This window comes from Ostrea edulis, chromosome 5 (assembly GCF_947568905.1).
Source record: "Ostrea edulis chromosome 5, xbOstEdul1.1, whole genome shotgun sequence".
Classification (NCBI taxonomy): Eukaryota; Metazoa; Mollusca; class Bivalvia; order Ostreida; family Ostreidae; genus Ostrea; species Ostrea edulis.
The window spans coordinates 2,919,477-2,943,614 of NC_079168.1; the positions used below are offsets into that span (position 1 = coordinate 2,919,477).

The 24,138-nt window shown below is 44.2% G+C and overlaps 3 protein-coding genes across 3 annotated transcripts; 1 reads left to right on the forward strand and 2 right to left on the reverse strand.

Annotated features, from left to right (window-relative positions):
- The first annotated feature begins 7,830 nt into the window (after window positions 1-7,830).
- Window positions 7,831-8,619, forward strand: LOC125676736 (uncharacterized). The gene has a single exon (XM_048914560.2). The coding sequence runs from the start codon at window positions 7,831-7,833 to the stop codon at window positions 8,617-8,619; it is 789 nt and encodes a 262-aa protein (XP_048770517.2).
- Window positions 8,620-10,834: 2,215 nt separating this feature from the next.
- On the reverse strand, window positions 10,835-12,238 carry LOC130054499 (uncharacterized protein F54H12.2-like). Its single transcript, XM_056164463.1, has 2 exons — window positions 11,272-12,238; window positions 10,835-11,079 (listed from the first exon to the last, which is right to left on the reverse strand). The coding sequence occupies exons 1-2, from the start codon at window positions 12,236-12,238 to the stop codon at window positions 10,835-10,837; spliced, it is 1,212 nt and encodes a 403-aa protein (XP_056020438.1).
- A 7,145-nt stretch (window positions 12,239-19,383) lies between these two features.
- LOC130054500 (uncharacterized) lies at window positions 19,384-21,744 on the reverse strand. The gene has a single exon (XM_056164464.1). It carries the CDS (start codon window positions 21,742-21,744, stop codon window positions 19,384-19,386), a length of 2,361 nt encoding a protein of 786 aa, XP_056020439.1.
- Between the last annotated feature and the right edge of the window lie 2,394 nt (window positions 21,745-24,138).

Below are 24,138 nucleotides of genomic sequence, written 5' to 3' on the forward strand. Positions count from 1 at the left end.
AAACCCAGCGTTTGCCGTCAGTAGATCTAGCCATGTTTTAAAAATTTTCCAGCAGATTGCAAATGTATTTAAGGAGGGGCCCATTTATATTCTTTTGTTAAAATTAAGATCAATATAGGATTTATGCATGTAACTAAAGGCGGATCCAGCACCGCATTTTGCCTTTTTGGCCAAAACATTAATAAGATCAATTCAGAGTAACAAAAGAAGAAAACCTATTACTCCGGATCCGGTTTTAATCTCTACAAAAGCTCGCTCATAATCGTTCTAGAATGTCACCTAGGCTGAGTAAATGTGATATATTTTTATACGTCCGTCATTAAACGGGGTGTATTGTTGTGACGCTGTCTGTGCGTCTGTCTGGCTGGCTGTCCGTCTGTCCGTCTGAGATCATGTTTTCCGGACTTATTTCCGTAACGGTCACAATTAGGGGTAGATGTAGGTCAAACAGTTATCCAGATTTTTTTTCCGGTATGGTCGTAGGTATTGCTCTGAAACTGTGTCACAACCTCCCTCTTAGAGAAATGCATAAACAGTTCACATTTCAACTTAATCGGTGCACCATGACCTACTTAAATAGGACTAAAAGTAGATCAAATGGTTTCCTGGACTTTTTCTAGTCAGATACAGATATTGCATTGACATTTTGTCACAACCCCCTCTCAAAGAAATACAGAATCCGTTCACATATCAGATGGATTGGTGCACCATGACCCACTTTAAGGCTTTTCTATTCAGAATGTGTGTTAGTAGTATAACGCCTCTCGATAGGGGGTTCAACTGAGTGCAGTTTTGAGTGCGGGCCGATAGGGGGTTCAACTGAGTGCGGTTCTGAGCGGTATTGACATGAGTGTAGGGGTCAAGCAGGTGGCCTGCTGGACAGGTGGCCAGCAGGCCACCTGGTGCGGTCAAGGTGGGGAGGTCAAGCTGGGTAGGTGGGGGGAAATCTGGGGCGATAGCGTGTGAACGTGTTAATATTCCCTATGTATTCCTTTTTGTTAAATTTTCAAATAAAGAATTAAAGAACAATGGTTGAAAGTTTACACATTTATTCAATGAACAATTTACACGCACATAATTTACTGACCTCGTCTAACAGCTGACAGAAAATAGATAGGCGTCAGGTTTCGTTTTCATTTCTCGGAAACGCGGGTATATCGTAAACAATGAACTTGGCTATTTGGTAGTTTTATAAAAACGAATTCGGTTAGGATTGTAAATAGTTTACACATTTATCAAATCAACAATTTGAATAACAATTTACTAACCACGTGATGAACACCTGGTGTTTTACCGTGAGAGAAACTGATTTTCTGAAAACAACCGCCGCGCGTGCAGAACAGCTGCTAGAAAGAAGGGAAAAAAACCCAACAGTAGCGCGTGCAAAAGTATTGCCTCATCACTAAGAAAATAGATCGGGTTAGGTTTCGTTTTCATTTCTCGGAAACGCAGATATTTGTAAACAATGAACTCGGCTATTTGGTAGTTTTCATACCACCACTCACACACCACATACCACCACATGTACACCACTACTGGCACACCAGATGCCATCACTTACATTTTCTTTAATATTACTCACACCACTTCCTATATAGGTCCTAAGTTTTGCATTTCTTAGCATAACAATATCAATGAAAGAAATTGATCTACCGTTTTTAGTTTGCATGTGTCACCATACTATCACTGATATTTCCATTCACACCACATACCATCACCCATACACCACATACCACCACCTATACACCACATACCACCACCTATACACCACATGCCACCACTCAAACACCACCTACCACCACATGTACACCACTACTGGCATACCAGATGCCATCACTTGCATTTTCTCTAACATTACTCACACCACTTCCTATAGTAGTCCTAAGTTTTGCATTTCTTAGCATGATAAAATTAATGAAAGAGATTGATCTACCGTTTTTAGTTTGCATGTGTCACCATACTATCACTGGCATTTCCATTAACACCACATACCATCAGCCATACACCATATACCACCACCTACACACCACATACCACCACCTATACACCACATGTACACCACTACTGGCATACTAGATGCCATCACTTGCATTTTCTTTAACATTACTCACACCACTTCCTATAGTAGTCCTAAGTTTTGCATTTCTTAGCATGATAAAATTAATGAAAGAGATTGATCTACCGTTTTTAGTTTGCATGTGTCACCATACTATCACTGGCATTTCCATTAAAACCACATACCACCACCTATACACCACCTATACACCACATACCACCACTCAAACACCACATACCACCACATGTACACCACTACTGGCATACCAGATGCCATCACTTACATTTGCATTAGCATTACTCACACCACATCCTATATAGGTCCAAAGTTTTGCATTTCTTAGCATGACAATATTAATGAAAGAAATTGATCTACCGTTACCAGTTTGCATGTGTCACCACCATAATGCTAAGAAATGCAAAACTATATAGGTAGTGTTGTGAGTAATGTTAAAGAAGATGTAAGTGATGGCATCTGGTGTGCCAGTATTGGTGTACAGGTGGTGGTATGTGGTGTTTGAGTGGTGTATAGGTGGTGGTAAATGGTGTATGAGTAGTGGTATGTGGTGTATAGGTGGTGATATGTGGTGTTAATGGAAATGTGAGTGGTGGTATGGTGGTGTTAATGGAAATATACATGGTAGTATGATGGTGATACATGCAAACTAATACATGTAACGGTAGATCTATCTCTTTGGTTGATATTGATATGTAAAATTATCAATTCTCAAACCTGTATAGGTAGTGGTGTGAGTAATGTTAAAGAAGATGTAAGTGATGGCATCTGATGTGCCAGTAGTGGTGTACAGGTGGTGGTATGTGGTGTGCAGGTGGTGGTATGTGGTGTATAGGTAGTGATATGTGGTGTTAATGGAAATGTGAGTGGTAGTATGGTGGTGTTCATGGAAATGTGAGTGGTAGTATGGTGGTGTTAATGGAAATGTGCGTGGTAGTATGATGGCGATACATGCAAAGTAATAACGGTAGATCTATCTCTTTCGTTGATATTGATATGTAAAACTATCAATTCTCAGACCTGAGTGTATAGGTAGTGGTGTGATTGGTGTAGAAAAAAAAACACCCCACCTGGTGTTAAAACACAAGTGTTAGCATATGATGTCCCATTAGCTGTGTGTAAATGGTATTTATGGAAATGTGAATGGTGGTATGTGGTGTATAAGTGGTGGTATGTGGTGTTAATGAAAATAAGCGTCGTGGTATTTGGTGTTAACGAAAGTGTAGGTAGGGTGTGTGTGTGATGTTAAGGAAAGTGTGGATGGTAGTAGTTGGCTGGTTATTTCACGTCTCCCGAGAAATGTTCACCCTTATTATACACCACTTGTGGATGAAGTACTATGTTTAATGGTTATTACCCCCTAGTAGTGAGGGCTCTTTAGCGTGCAAACGCCTACCGCCATAGGGCCTTCCGAGTAGTATAACGCCTCCCGATAGGGGGTTCAACTGAGTGCACTTTTTATGCAAATGAGGTCAAGCAAGGGCGTCTTTTGATTGGTCAAGCGGTGTTGGGGTCAACGGAGTGCACTAGGACGGGGTTAACCCCAGCAGGGGTTGTAGGTCGGGTGAATAGACTGGCCTATGGCCCTAATTTTAGCATGCTTTCGCTTTGAGTTCCTGGAATGAGTTCCTGCTATTTTTCTGAAAATAAAATCCAGTGAAATCCTGTGAAATCCTGTGTATTAAATCTAAAAGAATAACACAAGGTTTTAAGTTGACATGTTTATTAAAGAACAATGGTACAAGCATAGAACAATGCAAAACAGTTCAATAAGCATAAAACAGTTCAATAAGCATAAAAACAGTTCAATAAGCATAACAGTTCAAGCACAGTCCATTACTTTCTGCTGAGTTTCTTCTTCTTTTTTGGCCGTTCTTCAGTAGGTGCGATTGGATTCCACATCTCTAACGGTGTGTATTCTCTCTTCACAGGGGATTTTGAGCCAGGTACGGGCCCAATCATCGCATCTATTTCCAGTTGTTCTTCTGGACACTCACTAATCCAGTGTCCTATTTTTCCGCATTTGTAGCATGGATCCTTTTGTTTGGTTTTCTTGCTGGTCTGTTGAGAATCTACCGACCACGATTTCTTACTGGTCTGCGGATAATCTGTTTTCTGTGGGCAATTCGGCGACCAATGTCCTGTTTCTCCACACGTGTAGCACGGGTTAGCAGTGTAATCTGGAGTGTATTCCTTCCTAGGTTTTTTAGAAGTCAGCTCTTCCAGCTTCTTCAGTAGGACTGTGGTATGATTTCCAATCTCATTACTCAGCACATTAATGCGGTTAACGATCCCGTCTAGTGTCGTGGTAATGATCGCAAAGTCTTCTTTGTTCATGGTCGGAGGGTCATTCTGAGCGTTGTAGAGGCCCAGTTCCAGTCCCGTAGCGTCCTGTGAATCGGGAAAATAGAAGCCTAATCCCGGGTCTGTCGGATTCTGGCTAGGGAGGTAATCCGAGGTCTGGGCCATCTTCTCTTGTCGAGCAATGGGGTATGGAGTCGTGAGCAACAAGTTCGAGGTCTTCCCCAGTTCAGTCTTCTGATCGTCACTCTTAGCTTTCTTCAGTTCAATGTAGTCTTTCTGTGGTCCCATCTGTTTCTGTACCAGCTGATCTATTTTCTTCTGAGCTTTGTCCACAAATTCTAGTTGTTTCTGAGCCATGTCTTCTGGAAGGTGATTGAAGATCGAATGAGGACTGACAGTGGGGCTCCGCTTTTATAGCCAGCAAAATGTCTAGACTATTCTGTCTCGTGGGGGCACGTGGGGAGCACGTGGTTGCATCATCTTTTTCTGGAAAAACCGGTTTCAGCTAGAACATCGCGCGACCAGCGCGTGCTAGTGCACTAATTGAACTTGAAAAGCCGGTTTCTCGCGACCAGCGCGTGCTAGTGCACATTGGTACACATTGACTTTTAGTGGAATGGAACTTATATTGGTGTTTAAAGTAGCCCTAAAAAGGGCTGTGCATGAAGTTTTTATTTTTAAAAATGGCCGGCTTCATACGCAGGTTCTTCTATATACACGTGTAAGTCATGATCTTCGGATATAATGTGTTGTACTAATTGTCGAGCTCTTCTCCCGGGGAAACGTATCTCTTCGACGGTTTCCCACATCCAGTGTGCATCCCAAAACAATACCCATACACTTCTTCGGTAACGTGGTTTCTCCAGTCGAATAAATCCCGATACTTTTTGAGTGCCGTTAAATAACGTGTAAAACTGGTAAATCATGTACTGTATGAGGGGGGAATTTTTCAGGTACATGTCACTTAAACGCAGGCAAATATCCTCCACTGTTTCATGTGACCGCAATACATAGTCAAAACACCAATTTTTAGATCGCCCCCAGCGTAATCGATGGCGACATCTCTGTACTAAATTGTCCCAGATCTCCATCTCGTCTACATAATCTTCTACTATGGTTAAATTCTCCACTTGTTGTATTCCCTGGCGGCGGTGTCTCGCTCTTAAAATTCTCCGTGTATCCATGACTGAAGGTCAGACAAGAATGACTGTAGAAAAACCAGCTGACGTACAGGTGCTTGATCACGTGGTGCAGGTGTTTGATCACGTGATGCATAACCTTTTATCTATAAATACAGGTGTTTTCTGAACGTTCGTTATACACTATGGGCGGCAGTGCTACTACGAGAATGAATGGATATAGCTATGTACTACAATGTATGAACGTGGCCTTACATGACCCTGTCATTCAAAATGCTCGTCAATTTGTACAACAGATGTCACCGGAGGTCAGAAATGTACATAGTTTTCAACGGATTGCTGATTCATTAGCGGAGAATACCAATACGGGACGTTTACTCATGATTTATTTGTATGCTGAGGAATTGAAACAGAATCTTCCAGACCAGATGAGTGACATTGATCGGATCTTACGCGATTGTTTACAAAAAGGATTCGTGGAACTGATTCGTATGAAAGGAATGGCTGTCGTGTTATAAAACAAGAACGTTTTGGAATTTTTTCATTTTGATCATCATGGCTGAATTGACCAACAACGTTCTTACCGCTGTACTACAGCATTTCAAGGACTACAAAGAATCGGTGAACAACGCTCGTAGCGCTGCATTACAGTGTATCAAGGACTGGAAAGAAAAACAGCCGTTGAGATATAAATTCGCCATGAAGTTGTTGATCTTTTGGGAATTTCCTATGACCTTATATGAATATTCCGGCGTTTGCAAGCATATAGCCGACAACCTGAACAGAGAGTCTGGATTGATCATGATTTATACCATGGAGCAAGAATTTAGACGACGGGAACCTGAGAAGACTGGGGCGATTGTAGCGATTACCGATCACTGGTTGGAAAAGGTGTATAAAAAAACCTAACCGTTTTTCTTTTCCTTTATTCCTGGAGGATGGCGAGCAGTGACAACATCGCAGAAAAAGCGCATAACCATGCATTAGAATGGGTGGAGAAAATGCAAGACGATACGGTGTTTCAAGCTGTTAAAAATTATCTGATAGCGGGAGTGTTTCCAATGACTCTGGACGAATATACAGATCTACGGAACCGGATATACATCAATGTCTATAACGATGCGGGATTGATGTTAATTTATGTCCTGGGGGAGGAATTCAAGAAACGCATGCCTGAAAAAACCACCGAGATTGAAAGTATCACCAAGGACTGGCTTCGAGAAGTATACATAAAGTGTGAAGAACTTAATTCATTTCATTTATTCCCGGAGGATGGCCAGCAGTGACCACATCACAGAGAAAGCGATAACTTATGTATTGGATTATCTCACATACATTCATTCTTGGCAGTTTGAATTTGTGTTACACTATCTGCGAGAAGAATTATTTCCCATCAGCTTAAAGGACTATCCATGTCTCTGTCAGTATTTGATCGAGAACCGGATCACCCCGCAAGCCTTAGTACTGATTCATTTAATGGGCCAGGATTTGAAACGAATTCGACCCACAGACAGTGCAGAAATCGAGAAAATCAGACTACGATGTCTTCGAGAGATGTACGTAAAGTTAAACGTGTGACTTTTAATCTGGATCATAATGAAGTGTATCTGTTACCCGAAGAAGACCGAACAAGTATCTGGATGACTGTAGCCGCTGATCGATATCGATTTCAACGCAGAATTCGAGAAATGGAAAAAATGTTGGACCCTATTTTAAAAAGACATGTGCATTGGTGTTGTGTGTGGGAGTTATGTATTTGAAATATGTGACATGAATAAAATTGTTTACACGAAAGCTGTGTTTGGTTGAGTCTCTCAGAGAAGGGTTTATTTGTTGAGGAATCCAGAAAATCCTAAAGGTAGAGTGAAAATCGAATCAAATAAGGTGTTTTCTATCGAATAGACCTTATGAGATGTTGTTAGGGATGTACATGGTCGAGAAATACATTTTTAAAGAGGTGGTGAAGAAACATTGAACCTCGACTCGACCTCTTTAACCGCTGTTTCTTTGAAAACTATGCGACGTAGCAAAATAAAAATAAGTTTAACGCATTCGCCGTCTCAGAATCTATCAGATTAAATCTACCTTGCACAGATATCGAATGTCTAGAAAAAGACAATGAGAAAAAACTCTCTACTCGAAAGCACAAATCCGCCATTTTGACGGCCGCCATCTTGCCTTCGTCTCCGAAGCGAGGGATGTTTTCGAGGAGGTCCGCGCTTTCCTGATATATACCGGCGCACTCGCCAGTTCGCTTCACTGGTGATCCAGCACAGCTTTTTAAGTTATAGAAGAAAGAAGAAAGAAGAAAGAAGAATGGCTACAAGAAGAGACCCGCTCTACAATTTCCAGACCTTGCCTGGATTCCGGTACCGGCTGGTAGTGGTGGCTGAGGAACGGGTAGGGGAGAATTGGGTCGTGCGTTCTGAGAACGACCTGAGCACCTTCTCCCCTTTCGACCAGAGTGGGGTCCGTGAGATCATCTGCCGGGTGCGGGCCGAGTATGAAGGGAGGGCACCCCGCCGCCGCACCGCCCGGATCTCCACGGCCACGAGACCGCGCCGACGGGCCCCACAACCACCCTCACCACCACCACCTTACTCCCCGGCGACGGCTACAACACCACCACCAGCGATCCCATCGGCACCGGAGGAATACAGCCCGGTGCCGATGAGCGACTCACCAGCGTCACCGGTGGAGTATTCACCGCGGTCACCGTCCCCCGCACCACCTCCCAGTCCAGCCCAGAGTCCGTCGCTGTTGGTGGCCGACACGTCATCACCACCGAGACCAGCAGCCCCTGCAAGACCCCCACCACCTACCATCCGGTTTGCAGGGAGGACTCCACCACCGAGGCCAACCCACGCACCGGTGGCAACTCATCCCCCGAGGAACCACCCTATGACTGTCCCTGGCTGGGCAGATAGGGCGGTTCCTATCTGGTTTAAGTGCCCTGTCTGCTGGCAAGACAGGGTACACTCCGGTATCACGTGCAGGGGATGTGGGCAGCGCCCAGCTTGCTGCTCGTGCGTGGAAGAGTTACAGGAGCGGCGACACACCCGGGGACGGTGCCCGTTATGCCGGTTTACCGGAACCAGGGAATGAAAGTCGGTCCTTAGGACCAAACGGCCCTTTTCAGGGCCACCAACTTTTTTGAAAAGACACTTTTTATGGCAAAAATCAAGAAACACACAAGTTTGTTTTAAAAAAGTTTTATTAACACAAGTAATAGCTAGAATAAAGCTATAATAAAGTTACATTTTCTTGACAATGTAAACATGTTTATGATACTGATAAGCAAAGTCACAAATCCATTGTCTATAATGAGTCCAATTGCCTCCGGCTAATCCACATCCAATACGATAAGGAAACGCTAAAGTCTGGTAAGACAAAGTGCCTAATTCCTGTAAACATTGTTGAAACCAAAGTTCACGTTGTTCGGGGGTATCGGCATACAGGGGTAAGCGTCGAGTGCCTCTCCCGTAATCCCATTGCGCTAACAAACAGATCACATCAGGATGAGTAGAATGAGGCATAATACACACAGTACCCGGTATTCCTCGATCCGCTGCTATAGCTAAATTTCTCCATCCTAAAGGTTGTCGGGTCGCATACAGATTAGCCCAAGGAAATCGGTCGGCAATACGTTGACTTAATCCATGAGGTTTCACCGTTAAACAGTTACATTGTTGTACAATAGCATCCACCCAAGGTAGAGATAATACATCTCCTCGTAGATCCGTCACCGACATGCTGGTTGACAGGTCTCACAGGTACACGTTGACCGGGGTTCTTGACTGTAAGGACAATGTTGAAACAGGTGGGGTTTAAACTTTCTCCGAGTCCAGCGCTCTCTAAACTCCTGACAGATCTCACAGGTACAGTCCTTATGCGCTATTTCTTCTTCAGGGGTGATGGTACAATGCTGCGGACACTTACACGGTAGCCAGGGTTCTCTAGTGTGACCACAACATTTATAGACAAAGGGACAATAATTCAGCTCTGCCATATACTCTATCCACTTATGTTTGGCCAGGATGTTTTCTTTTTTATAATGAAAACAGCCACAAGTTCTCCAAGGTCCTCGGCAATACCCACACACTAGTACATCTTTCTCATCGTGCACGTACCGTTCAAACGACATGATTGAGAAAAATGGTAACAAGTGACCTATTTATTTAGTGTTTTTTGATGAGTCATGAACATGACGTCAGCCATCTGAGGTAGGGGATGTTTTCGAGGACGTCCGCGCTCTCGCCTTTTTAAACCGAGCGCAACGTCAAAATCGAGCATTCCGATTTTTTAAAGGAACCAGAACCATGAGCCGCAGAGTAGGACCAGACCCTACGGTGAATGATTATTTTTACAAATGCGAGGAGGATTGGGACGAAGAGATTGCTCCGCCGGCCTCACGGGAGGCTCTTCCCCCACCACCCATGAGCCAGGATCTTCCCCCGCCAGAGGAAAACTGGGACGCAGAGATGGAAGTGGTGCAGCGGCCTCCGGGGAGATTGTTTTTTAATAAACACGGGTTGCCTGTTTTTGTGTTTGACCACGAGCAACTCCCGGAGGAGCAGAAAAAGAAGAGAAGAAAGAAGAAGAAGAAGAACAGACAGTGAGAGGGGGACAGAAAAGAAGAGAAGGAGAAGAGAGAAGAAGAAGAAGAAGAGAAAAGACCAAGAACAGAGAGAGAAAGAAAACAGCCCTTTTCAGGGCTACCCATTCTTTTTGAAAAGACATGGTTGATTACAATGACAAGAAAAAAAAATTTTTTTTCCAACGTTTTATTAAACTCCAACTATGAACAATAACAATAACATAGTTTACAATACATTCAGTCTTTGACATTGACAAGTTTGTCCTTGATGGGTTCTCGGTTTTCGGAAGGTCTCTTTAAACCAATCAGCCACAAAACGATCTCGTTGTAAGGCCGTGCCTTTCCAGGGAAGTAACCATTCTTGTACGGTGCTTCTATGTCGATGGCGTTGATGTAAAAAATACACACAGTATTGTCCACAGACATCCGTATTCAAATCTTGATAACAATGGGTGTTATGAATCCAAGTCTCTCCGTGGCGTTGAATAAAGTCTTGGATGTCTTTATGGTTGGGAGGTAATCCGTAAGAATCAAAATATTCGACGGTAGGGCTACTCAAATACAAACAGACCCAATGCGCTCCAGGGCGATCGTGAGGGTCTGTATTCACCACGATGGCTTTGTGATGAGGTAACAGCTCAGGTATGACATCTCGAGGATACACACCGGCAAACGCCGGTCCTAAATCTCGTTGTAAAACATCTCTCAATTGCTGAGTATCCATCAGTAATCGATGCTGACTTCTCGTTGTTTGTTGATTTCTAGCAGATTGTCGAACACGGCATACACCACACAGTTTAAGGTCCTGGCTACGTTGGCGGCAAATTGCACTTCCACTCTCAAGTTCCCCGTCTGTATGAGATGAAATTTATCCGTCTGGGCTTCTTGATCTTTCGTGAAATCCACACACCAGAGGGTGTAACCGTTTTTATACTCTTCTAGGGTAATGTCCGGAGCCCAGTCCTGGCCTAATTTTCCCAAACCTTTGTACAGACTCAAATACGATCTCAGGTACTGATCGTCGGTGAAATTAGGTTCCAAAGGTCGGGTTTCCATCATTTCTCCATTGATACTGATTTCTAATTTCTTGACTCTCTCATTTTGGAAATGAAAGGGGTTTCGGGTATTATCCCCATTAAAAGCCGCATTGTCCACAAAACCCAACACGATCAGTTTAGGCATCTGTCCTTGAAACAGATGATCGGTGATTTTAGATTGGGTGCCACTAGGAATGGTGAAGGTTTTCACTTCCACTCGTCTCAATGGATATTTCGCCGTTTGAGTACTCAGTTGCTGATTGATGAGATTAATGATACTCGGCACAGGTTTGACTTTTCTCACCCACAAGATCATACTTTGAATGACCACTTTCCCACTACTCCCGGCATCGGTCATCATGTAGAACTGAGGTCGAGCGCGATTGAATCGGAGACGGACATCCACGCCATTAGGGAGACATTTCTCTTGCTCAAACAAATCCAGATGTAATCGATCCATCAACACGATCTCCTTACTGTCTGTAATCTTCTCGTGACGTTTTCTCAACCCTACATTCTTGGAATCATCCGGATACTCGGGAGTCGGGATGACGGCCGCGATGTTGACTTTGTTATTCACTACTGCAAATTCGATAGGAGTTTGAGCCAGAGCTTCTAATTTGACCTCATCCATATGTCCTGCCGTATCTTTTTCCCACAAGCTACAGGCTCTCATCTGGGTTTCCAGAGTCTTGGGTGCATAAGACAACAATTTCTCCAGATACGCTTTGTAGGGATAAGTATCCGTCCCCGGGGTAATGACTTTTCCATTGAGACTGACATCGATTTCACTGAACAAGGAATGGAGAATGTTATTCACGGGGGTCGAGGTCGAATGGCCTCCTGTGAGATTCGTTCCATTGGCTTTCGTGAATTTACATACCATCTGGAGATACGATTGAGATAAATCCAGATATTCATCTCCTTGTCCTTTGATTTCAAATTCAATCGGAGCCGTATCCGAGTTGAGGGTACTGGAAATGGGGTAATATTCCATCCATTTCGAATCTTCTAAAGTGACGTTGGTCGGGGGCACTTTAAACAGTTCTAAACTGTCGGTGCCACAAGCGCAAGATTCTCGGTGCATCATATTGGAACGATGTGTTACTCAGCGTGAACTGGGATCAAATGTGTTCTGGTCTCCTTCTCACTCCCTTTTTATAGGGTTCTCAGTCGAAAATATCCAGAGAGCGTTTTGGCTTACCCCTTTTCACTAGCTTCCTACCTCCCTTCCTAGATCGCTTCCTAGGTTGCTTCCTAGGTCTCTTATGAGGCCCTCCCCGAGCTAAGATACGTTGTTTTCTTTTAACAGATCCTTTTCCTTCCTGTATTCCCACCTGTTTTACCGTCTGTTTTCTTTTGAGGGTCGTGGTTCCAGGCTTCCTGAGTATTCCTGTGCGTGCTTTTCTTCCTCGTTTGGATGGGGCTTTTCGAGATCTTCGCCTACGGGCATACCCTGCTGTCTCTTTCAGGGCTTGGGCACCGTGTGTCTTGAGAGCGTCTTTGAGTGATCGTTTATTATCTAACACATCCATCCCTGTTTTAGCAGCAGCCTTTAAGGCACTTTTAGCCCCCGATTTGAGTAAATCGGTGAAAAATCCTTTTCCCTTCTGCTTTTCAGATTCTGGATCATATTCTTCTGTTGGATGGCTTCTACGTCGTCTCCTCTGATAAGAGCGATAAGGGCGATAAGGGCGGTCGTAATCATAATATCTCTCTTGATAGACAGGACGCTGTTGTTGTTGTTGTGCGGGGGCTCCACCTAATAATCCGCTGATCAGGGGACCCGCCACTTTGCTGGCTATTCCCAACAGGGCTCCAAGCCCGTGACCCTGCTGTCGTATTAAACCTTTATGGTAGTGCATCTTGATGTAAATGAACTTCGTTAGGGGTTACACCCGCTTTTTATACTTTTTACGCCGTCTCTTTCTCTTCTTTCCTTGACCCGCTTGACCCACAATGGGATTGGCAATCCATGGAATGAGAAACCAGATTCCGTGTCCTTTCTGGCGTCTGACTCCTCGATGGTACTTCATCTTTCAATACACTTTGCGGAAATGAAGTTTGACTAAGGAGCGCCCATTTAAAAACCCCATAGGACGCCCTAAAGAATTCATGATGTGTACCTCAATGGTATCGAAATATTTCTTACTCAGTTTCAAATATTCGGCTCGAATCGGTTCCCAACGGGCTTGTTGTCGATCGTCGTATTGACCCGTACAGGGGACGACTCTCAATAATTTCAATTTGTTGGTGCCCACCACTTGAGGATCCACAATGTCACAATACACATACATGGCTTTCAGATTGTCGTAGACATCCATGGTCGTGTTCCCCAAGTAATTCACGTTGATCCATTTCGTCATGGTTTCATCGCCCAGGATCATTTTGTCACTATCCAGACCTAGCTTGTACGCTAAGGGCGTAGGGAAACGAATGCACATGGGGGTGGATCTCAGTGCTTTCCCATTAAACTGATACTCGACACGATCGTACTCGGGGTGATACACTAAGAGCTGGTTGTTCCCCTCGTCGTTAGGATTCCCTAACTCGCTCCATACTTTCCACAGGGTTCTCCTTAAGGCTGCGTTGATTTCATTGATTAACGCCAAAGGTTGTGTATAAGCTCCGGGTCGGAAGTGAATGCGAATGATATCGAAGGGAAATAAACTATCCCCTCCCGCAAAGAGATGGGACCATGGCGTCAGATCCCAGGGGACCACCACCTCACACCCGGCCATCGTGACTTTGCCCATATTCTCTGTCTTAAATCTTTCCCATTTATAAGTGTTGGGATCTTGGACATATTGCGTATACGGATCTGGAATGAGAACGTCCACATAAGCCTCGCTATCCGATACGTTTTGTAAGTTGGCCGAGTACATCATTTCGGTCAATCCGACTTCCCATTCTCCATCCGTTAAGTCCATGGTGTGTGGCAATAACGTTTTAAATTGAGCCGTCGTATTCGTCGGAAACGATTCCATCGACCCATCACTCAACAGAGTCATGTAAAACCCTTCTCCTCCTGCCATGATGTCTTAAATGAGACCCTGTCTCTGCTTCCTTCTCTATTTATACTCATAACACAATGAACATTTTCATATTTTATTGAACATACAACATAATGTTAATACACAATTTTACATGTCATTCTTCTTGATCGCGACCACCACCGCAAGTCAACGATTGTAGAAAAGAGTCTTCCAACTCTAGTGTTCGTCTCGGGACTAAGCGTCGTCGCATCACCAGATAGTGTCGGGTTCCCCAGCAATCGGCCACATCATAACCTTCATTGATCATGTCTTTGAAATGTCGGAGACAGTCCTCGGAATGGTCAAACCAAGGACTAGCATTTAAGGTCCAATCGGATTCGTCTTGTCGTCCCATCAATCCCCAGAAGGCTTTCACTTTCCAACGAAACTCTTGATACTTGGTCTTCATGATAAAGGCTGACCATCCGTGAGGTATCAGTATCCGTTTGTACAAGTACACCGGTTGATCTAACACTTTGTGTTGTTTACAATGCATCAAACACATCTGCTTATCCGCAAACCATGCCGTTTTCTTTCCCTCTTGTTTCCAGGCGTACTGTGTGTTAGCCATGGTGAACTGATCTCTCAGCTGAAGGGGACTCCTGTTTTATACTCGGGCTCGCTAACGTCATTTGTGGACTAGGCATGACGTAGCCTACGAGAGAACTTAAGGTGACCATCCAAAAATCGCGATTGGGATCGCCTAAGGCTAACATGACGACCGAGGTGATAATGATGGTTAAACACAGGAATAATTGTGCAAAATACACAATTTCTGCTCGGGGGACTTTTTCACCCAAGAAAGTCCACTGGGTGGTCATGGTCGAATGAGATCCGCTTGCGGAATCCATGAATCAAAACTGGGAGGATATCCTTTCCAACGCACTTTGACTTCTGAAATTACTTTTTTTCCCACACGCCGCTTTTTATACCCTAAGATTTCCTCCACTTCATAGACATCATCGTCTTTAATCACTTGTTGTAATTCCTTCTCGTAAAAGGTTCCTTCTAATTCTTCCCCGTGATCATCTTGAATGCGATAGACGTTTCGTCCTGGCACTTTTCTAGAGATGGTAAACAGTTCTTTGGTCCAATTCGGTAAATATCCTTTTTCAAACGTACGTTTGGCTTTACTAATGCGTACACGATCTCCCACTTGCAAGCGACTCGTGGTATCGGCACTCTGTTTTCCATACAAGGTTTTCCATACGGTCAAGACATTCTTGGCATTGACTTGAGCAGGAGCTCGCCGGATACTGCGATGATAGGTATGATTGTAACCATACACCAGATCGGCCAAGACATCGACATACCGTCGTGTTTTATGACGTGTAAAATACCGCCACATGCGTGCTTTCAGCGTGCGTTGAAAACGTTCCACAATACTGGCTTTGGTTTCGGCATTACGGGTCGTAAAGAAATGAATGGATTTGAAGGCTTGACGAAATTCTTTATTGGTAAATTCTTTTCCTTGATCGGACTGAATGCGCACGGGGCGACGTCCCTCTCGAAAAATCCGTCGTAAGCCTCGTATCATTTCTTTCCCCGTTTTCTGTTTTAAAGGCACGACCCAGGCATATTTAGACAGCACGTCAATGGCACATAATAAAAACGTATACCCATTATTGTCTTGTTTCAAGCTGGAGACATCGGCTAAATCTAATTGCCATTGTTCATCCATATCCGTCACTCGTGTTTGTCGTCGCTTGAATTTCCTCCGTATCGGTTTATGCAAGGTATAGGTATCTTGAGCTTTCACCCATTCTCGAATTTGAGACAGAGTAATCTTGTGTCCTAATTGACGCACTTGACGATACAACGCCTGGACTCCTCCATAACCTGTCTTGAGATCGTAATACAGTCGCTGTAAGATCTGTTCTGGTTTCATGGTAGATTTAACCATTTTCCAATTTCACGTGATGTCTTTTTACCAGCCTCCCTGATATTTTTAGGCGTCATCATTCGTCTGGGAGTTTCATAGAAAGATTGGTCAAAACCAGAGATTTCTTGAAATCCGCTCTCATCTTCTTCTTCTTCTATAGGTTTAGGAGTACTGATTTTTCCGGGCTTGTCCATGGCTTTTATAACATCACGATTGGTCAAATATCCTTTAGGGGCATTCGTTTCTTTTAACGCTTGAGCAAATTGCTGTAACCCTGCAGGCGGTTCACGATGTTTCAAAGGTTTTTGTCTCTGGGACTCGGTGATTAAATCCACGATATTGGAATCGGGAACCCTGCGTCCTCTATAGCTGATTTCTCCTTCTTTATTCCAAGTCACCACTTTGGATTTCTTGAGATGATCGAGTAATAAACCTGCTTTCTTTTGACCCGGTTTATTGACGCTTTTGATAATCTGTTCCTCCAACTCATCGGGTATTGAGGCGGCTGAGGGTGGTGAGGCGCCACTGGTTGCACTGGTTGGGGAGGGCCGAGTCACTGTGGTGGGATGTCGAGCTTGTTGTAAATATTGACGATAGCGATGAAGTTGATGACCGTACAACCCCACTTTTTCTTTCTCGGTTAAATCATCTCGATGTTCAATCTCGTCCAAATCACTGCGTAAACCAATAGTCGAGGTAAATTCGGGAGGTTTAGGTAATTTGCCTTTTAATTCGTTGAGCATCGCTTCCGGTACCAACACCATTTTTCGACTCATGATTTCTTACAAATCTTGCCACACACAAACGAACCCAATCCTTTTTGGTGAATGAGTATACCTCGTCGTTTTTTCACGGGTTGAGGGTGGACTAAGCGTCTTAAGATGTGTTTCTTTCGACCCAGTTGTCGCTTCTGAGTAGGAGTGAGAGGAATCACCCCTTTTAATAGATTGTACACAATCTCACAAATCTTTAAAATGCAGTCATTGGAACAATGTTTCAACACCTCTGTCTTTAATTTGCTGGAATAGTGAGGAGCCGCTAACGTCTGCAAGAGCGGTAAATGAGGTCGTAATCGACATTCACACTTCTTCGTATGAGCCATGGTAATGAAGGGTGGGGTACCTTCCCCCTCCTTTTTATACCTAGTCCAGGACAACGGCACTCGGATGTTTAGGATCAAAACGCTTGTGATGGACGGTCTCTTCGTGACGATTGCGGATCTCTCTCGCATTGAAGACCAGAGGGCAAAATTTACATTTATATTTCTTTTGCACCTGAACCGGTGTTGAGGTGGTTAAGGGTTGAAATTTCATGCTTCCAAAGGTATGAGCAAAACTCGGTAGAGCAGTATCACTGGTTCTGGAACTTCCTATAGGCCCATGCATGGGTCGTTCCATTTTCTTTTGAGCTAATCCGGCTTTCAGATTGGCTAACGTTTTAGTGGCGTTGGGGGGAGTGGCCTTGGGAAACGGCATCTTCACAATGAGAGGGGTTTTCTTTGGAGCCCAATTGGGAAACGGATTCTTCATCCTGAGAGGTGTCTTCTGAGGGGATTTCTTAGGGGACTTCTTAGGTGTCTTCTTAGGTAAGCGAATAATGAGTTTAGGAATTCTCTGAGGGGATTTTTTAGCTTTCTTAGCCCGTGGTTTCTTGGTTTTCTTGGGTTGTCCTCCACGGGGCTTACGACCTGTTTCCCATTTGAATAAATGACGGATAATGGTCCCTCCTAAGAATCCGGCGCCTCCTCGTTTCAAAATGGCTTTTTTACGCTCTTCTTCATTGGACTTCTTATCGGCAATGACACTCAAGTCTTGGCGATGGGATTGAATGAACCGCTGAGTGATTTTATTGCCTGGTAAGACCCCTCGCAATAAATTTCGAGCTCCCATCGCAAACCAGTTGAGTAAGGCTCTACGTCCTAATTCAATGAGATGGCTCCATTGAACGGGATCCCGTTCCCGTTGTAAACGGCGTAACGTTTTGACTAATTTACTCTTCGCGGAAGGTCTACCCATGGTGAAGACTGTCTTTCGAATGATACACCTGCCCATGATGTGACATTATTTATACTCTCGGGGGCATGTGCACAGCCAAGTTGGTAAAGAGTTGACTTCTTAATCTTAAATCGTCCGACGTCTGAGGACTCAAGTCCACTAGTAAATACCCGTGAGGTACACGGGTGGCGTCCTCATAGGCTGGAAGTAAATGCGGCATTTGTAATTGCCGACTTAACACCCCAATCTGAGATTTATCTCGAGGATTTTTAAACACCACAAGATAGTGAGCATTCAGACTGATGGTACGATGTTGTACTGCTCGATCAAACAGATTTTGTGTGATATAAATGACACTGGTATTTCGATGATGCGCTTTGCGCGTAAACCAGTCGACAATCGATTCGATGGCTTTACCTCCCATCATATCATCAAAAATGAGTAGATGACGCGTACTGAGATCCGCCACTATCTGCTCATCGTCTTGAGGTATATTGCGGATAAAAGTGACCTTGTCCTGTAAGGATTCGTACGCGGACTGCCATTCGCGATAACACCATACTATCTTTTCGGGAGGTGGTGCAATCCACTGCGTATTTTGTACCAGTTGCTTCACAAATTCTGTTTTACCCGATTTAGAGGGTCCAGCCACCACCATGGTAAATTCATGTTTCAACTGAAAAGGCTCAAGTGTCTCGTAGGTATACATCTTGATAAATGACACAAGTTCATGGGATCATACATATTTATTAACAAGTAAAAATACGAACCGTTTCTACAAAAGCATCTCTACAAATAGGACATGTTCTAAGTCCTGAAGCACACATAGCACAAGTACATAAATGACCACAAGGTAAAAAAGCAATTCTCAAGTCTCGTTCTAAACAAATGTGACATTTCTGGGTACACATTGGATTCCCTGCCGCGTCTAAGGGTAAGTCTCCCCAATCACAATCACTGTCTTTAGCGCGGGCATAGGCATTGAAGGCTTGTCGTACCCATTTGACACTTTTATTGCACAACACGTAAGCACAATGAGGGCTCCAATAGGCATGTTCTATCCAAGGATCGTCCCCGGGTTCCCAATGTTTGAGAGATAATGTGCAATGAAAACAACGCACATGATCATCCATTCCTTTGTAAAAGAATCCGGCTTCTACAATGTTAGGTAATAAGTTCAACAGAATATCGGGGGCTGTATGAAATGACGCTAGACGAGCTGATAATTCACCATAGGAAGGCACTGAAGGATTCTGTAGTGATCCGTATTTACTCATTTTGCAGACTGATGTTTTTCTCAAGACGCGTTTCCTTTTTAATACCCTTAAGGCAGCGTGTCATAGTTATGAATACGTTGACGTTTATCATACACCATGCGGTATTTCTTCACCAGAGGAATGGTTCGCACATCATGTTGGCGGGTTCGTTGAATAAAGTGCGGATAGCGGACATGGACTTCTTCTTCTTCTCCTTTTAACATTTTTTCCAACGTATCGAGAGACACGACTCTAGAGGCACGATAATTGAGTGTCAATCCTTTGACTTTGCAGACAGATTTTCCCCCCTGGGTCTCGTATGCATAATTTTTGGGCCCGCCCGACATGTACTTGATGATACGATCTCCACCCAATTCATCGGTCCACCCGCCTAAACTGTTGATAATGGTCGGATTGAACTGGGTCTCGTCGTGCTGATAGATGATACTATCCGTGTCAAAGTATAAGACACGCTCTCCCAAAGGCTGTAACGTCTCGTACAAATGTAAACGAGCATGAGCTGTTGTAAAACACGCCAGCACCACGTTTCCAAAGGGGCAGTCTTCTAAAAATTCTTCTTTCTCCTGATAATTGATCAGCATCATATCACATTCGGGGCGTTCACGATTTTCTAAGAGTTCGATGCCTTTGACTTCTAAAGTGGCATCTTGTAATTTCTGTTGTAATTCTTCTTCTTCCGTGAGATACAGGGATTTGGGTAATTGTAATCGTTGAGCAAATTTTCCCCACAAGCAATTTAAAAAGAGTTTGGCAATGGTTCTTCGGACCGGATTTTTCTGGATGTCTGCCGGGTTCATGGCAATGCCTTCTCGTTGCTGAATTTCCTCAATGTAATGTTGCTGCTGTTGGGCTGTTTGACAATCCTCGGGGAATCCTGAAGCTTCTTGTTTAATTTTCAAAAAGGTGTTGATATACGCTCGAAATAAGTGGTCACTGGTTTTCTCAAAATGCCAAACTTCGTAAATGCGGTCGAGACGATAACCCAGATCTAATGCTTTGTGAAGTTCGGTGGTCACCCAGGTGCCAGTGAGACTGCGTTCAGAATCGGTGTGCTGGCACCGCTCGTCGGGTCCTAAGTTGCGCTGTTCCGCACAGGTGCGGCATAAGGGAAAGAGTAATTTACCCCCGGTCTTGTAAGGTAATACGGGGTGATACAGCTCTCGGGGTGGGAGGACACGACAACGAATGAGCCCGAAATAGTCTCTGACATCGGTGAAATGGCTGGTGATGACTTGGGGATGTTGGACGGGAAATGGCTTGTATTTCAACACGTACGGGTACAGGGAACAGACATCCACGTATCGCATGTCACCCTCCTCACAATACAGTCGTGTAGCATTGGTCCGGCCTCCGTACAAAGCGTCACGGGGATTCAAAGGATCTTGTATATCGACTCCTTGTAAAAATTCCTGTAAGTCGGGATTGGTCTGGGTCTGACGATCAAACTCGTGTTCCCATATGCTCACGACTGTATAGCCTTGGTCTTCTAAAGCACTGGCTCGTTTTAAGGTGTCCAGGTAGAGGTCTTGATACGTATGCTGAACACGATGAGGATGCATGTCAGTCAACAGATTCGGGAAACAGGTGGGACAGCCGTGCCAGTAACAGCCATAGAATTCGTACACGATACGGGATTCCTCATCATACCCATCTACTGTATAGGGTCCAAGCGTGACTTCGCCCCCATTTCTAGCATGTCGTATGCAGTGATGTTGATGTTCTAGCCAGGCGAGCCATCGACAAGCTTTAGCTGAATATCGTCGTGCTGGCCGGTAGCCCATATTGGGAATGATGGCGATGGTATTTTCAACCATGAATCCTCGTCGGTAGGCTAAATTAGCCGTGCTGGCAAACGTGATGGATTCTTGAAAGGGGTCTACTTCCACCAGATCAAACAGGGTGGACTTGAAATGGGCACAACACCGGCGTAAAATATCCACGTCCGAGATGCAGTAAGCTAAGAATTCTTTCTGGAAATCAAAGACTTTGCCCTCTTGTTGATGGTACCAAGTATAGAAGGCTTCACGATTGGCGGTGGACATATCGTCAGGATTGTAGAAATGAGCGGCCGGGTAAGGACCCACATACTGCTGGTTCTCTGTCGTGTTGAAAAAGTGCGGGAAATATCCTTTTTTCAATTCCGTTAATCCGAAAGCAGAGGGCATCTTGGCAAGAGCAAAGGGTAGAAAGTTGTAAGAATCGATGAATCTCAACCCCAAGACTTGCATGGATAAGATTTTACTGCCGTTCAGGATGACAGTGGGTTTGATACACGCCATGTGCACCAGGTAATTCAAAATAAATTGCCCATCGTATCCTTTGAAATTGTGGGCAATGATGGTGGCTTCATCGTGTTTGAGTTCCACATGGCCTTGCTCATCGGTCTCGCTCTGTAAGAGCCATTCCATAAACTGTTTTAACGTGTCGGGTCCTTGAAATAGGAAGCGGCGTTGTGATCCGAATCCTTCACAATGAGAACAGGGCTTGTCGATATCCACACTGTCGCAATGTTGACACACACGTTCTGCCACGCATAAATTGGGGATGTGAATACCGTTTTCCTGACTGCATTCGAAATCGTAATAAATGTATATTTTCAACTCCTCTTCTTCTTTTTCTTTCTTAGGTTTGGGTTTCGTCTGTACAAAGCAGTGATGAGGCATGGTGACGACTTTGTGACAGATGCGGCATTCGGTTTGACCCCTACACGCGTGGCGTTTTAATAATTGCTTGGACATCCATTTCTGACACTGATTACAGCGCCCCATTAAACTGCAGACCGTGGTCGTTGTATTACTGCTGTAGGGTTTTTAAATGGTTCTGGTAACAAGCTGCATTTCTGAAAAATCCCTTACAATGAGGGCAATTCGTCTGAGTCCCGTCCGGGGTACAGGGGGTATCGGCTAAACAAAATGAGCATCGATGAGGACAGACGGTCCGATGATCTTCAATGTGACTGTAGCCAACATCGCAATAATCGCAATAGTATTTGTTTTCCGTCACTCCAGGCATAGACACAATGGCATCGTAATGCTCGTTATCCAGCAGGATATTCAAACAAGTCCCGTGCCCCGGTCCTTTGTAAATAGGTTCCAGTCGTAAACGAGTTGTATTCGTTTTGAATTGAAATATTTTCAATCGATACTGTGGGGCGAGCGCGTGCTGTAATTGCTCCCATTCACGTGGCCCACACGGCTGGTTCATAACACACCCAGCTTGTTCCATCAAGGCTATCGCTTCTCGTTTCTGATCGAGAGAATCTTTATCCCCTTTTCTCATGCGTAACCATTTCGTTTCCCATGCCGGGTCGTTTGATTTCTGGCTGTGTAGACGTGCTACCACAATAGCCCGGGACAAGCAGAGAGAATCCTCAGGATTTTGAATGCGAACGATCGCTCTCTTAGAGGTTTTGAATTTCTCCTTATCCACGTGTAGATGTTTTTTCTTAGTGCACCCGCTGCCTTGTGGATATTTGACATGGAAAAAATCCATCTGCACTGCCCCGTCGGTGATTAGGAATTCCTTTTTAGATTGCTGCACGGATTCTATTTTGTTCAGAATTTTGTCCTCGTTGAGCTGATTGGACTGCGTAAATTCGTACCAAATAGCTGAATCCAGAGACGGGTGCCGAATATTTAAACGTAGATAATCATTGGGATTGCACTGCATTTCCTGTTTCACATTTTTTAACATATCCCGGAAGAGGCGACGAATGAAGGCTGTATTTTCTTTCTCTGGAATAGGTTTGAAGGCAACATTGTAGACATTTTCCTTGACTTTAAATTTCCGTGATTGACGTCCTCGTTCCAGTTGAATTTTGTAATAATCCGAAATGAGTTTCTTTTTCCCCCCTCCCCGCTGTAAATACTGTAATCGCCGTTGATTCTCTCTGCGGAGTTGTAATTCACGCTGCCGTTGTCTGTTCAGCTGATCATTCAAAAATCTCAATCGCTGTTCAATATAACTCCGTGGAAGTCCACTAGGTAACTTGTCTGACATGATGTCGAAAGTGACACCCAATGCACCGCGCGCCGCTTTATATATTACCTATAGACAGCGCTGGGTAAAACTAGGTACCGTGCCACCTCTGGGGATTGTACCATTGTTCTTTAATAAACATGTCAACTTAAAACCTTGTGTTATTCTTTAGATTTAATACACAGGAATACACAGGAATACACAGGATTTCACTGGATTTTCAGAAAAATAGCAGGAACTCATTCCAGGAACTCAAAGCGAAAGTACCGCATCATAGACCAGCGGCCATAGGCCAACCTATTCACCGGGTCCTACAACCCCTGCTGGGGTTGACCCCGTCCTAGTGCACTCCGTTGTCCCCGACACCGCTTGACCAATCAAAAGACGCCCTTGCTTGACCTCATTTGCATAAAAAGTGCACTCAGTTGAACCCCCTATCGGGAGGCGTTATACTACTCTTCCGAAAGACCCGTAAATACGGTGCATCTGGAGGACCAATCACTACCAATGTTTACGTCTTAGGTTGGCGATGAGGAGGATTCGAATTCATGAGCTTCCGGTCAGGAAGCAAACGCTCTACCATTGAGCAATGCGACCGGTAATTGCGTGGTGGTGGTGGTGGTGGTGGTGGGAGTATATACAAGACTGCTCAGATTGTCATGCAAGTAAATGAATAATTCCTGGCTTTTAGGTTCTTTATATACTTCCATATAAGTTATCATTAATTTCATAGCAGTACATTCATATTCATTTGATATCTTTTAGTTTTGACAACCTATCAGATTAACATTATCTTGTACATATGATAAGCCAGAGTAACTTCA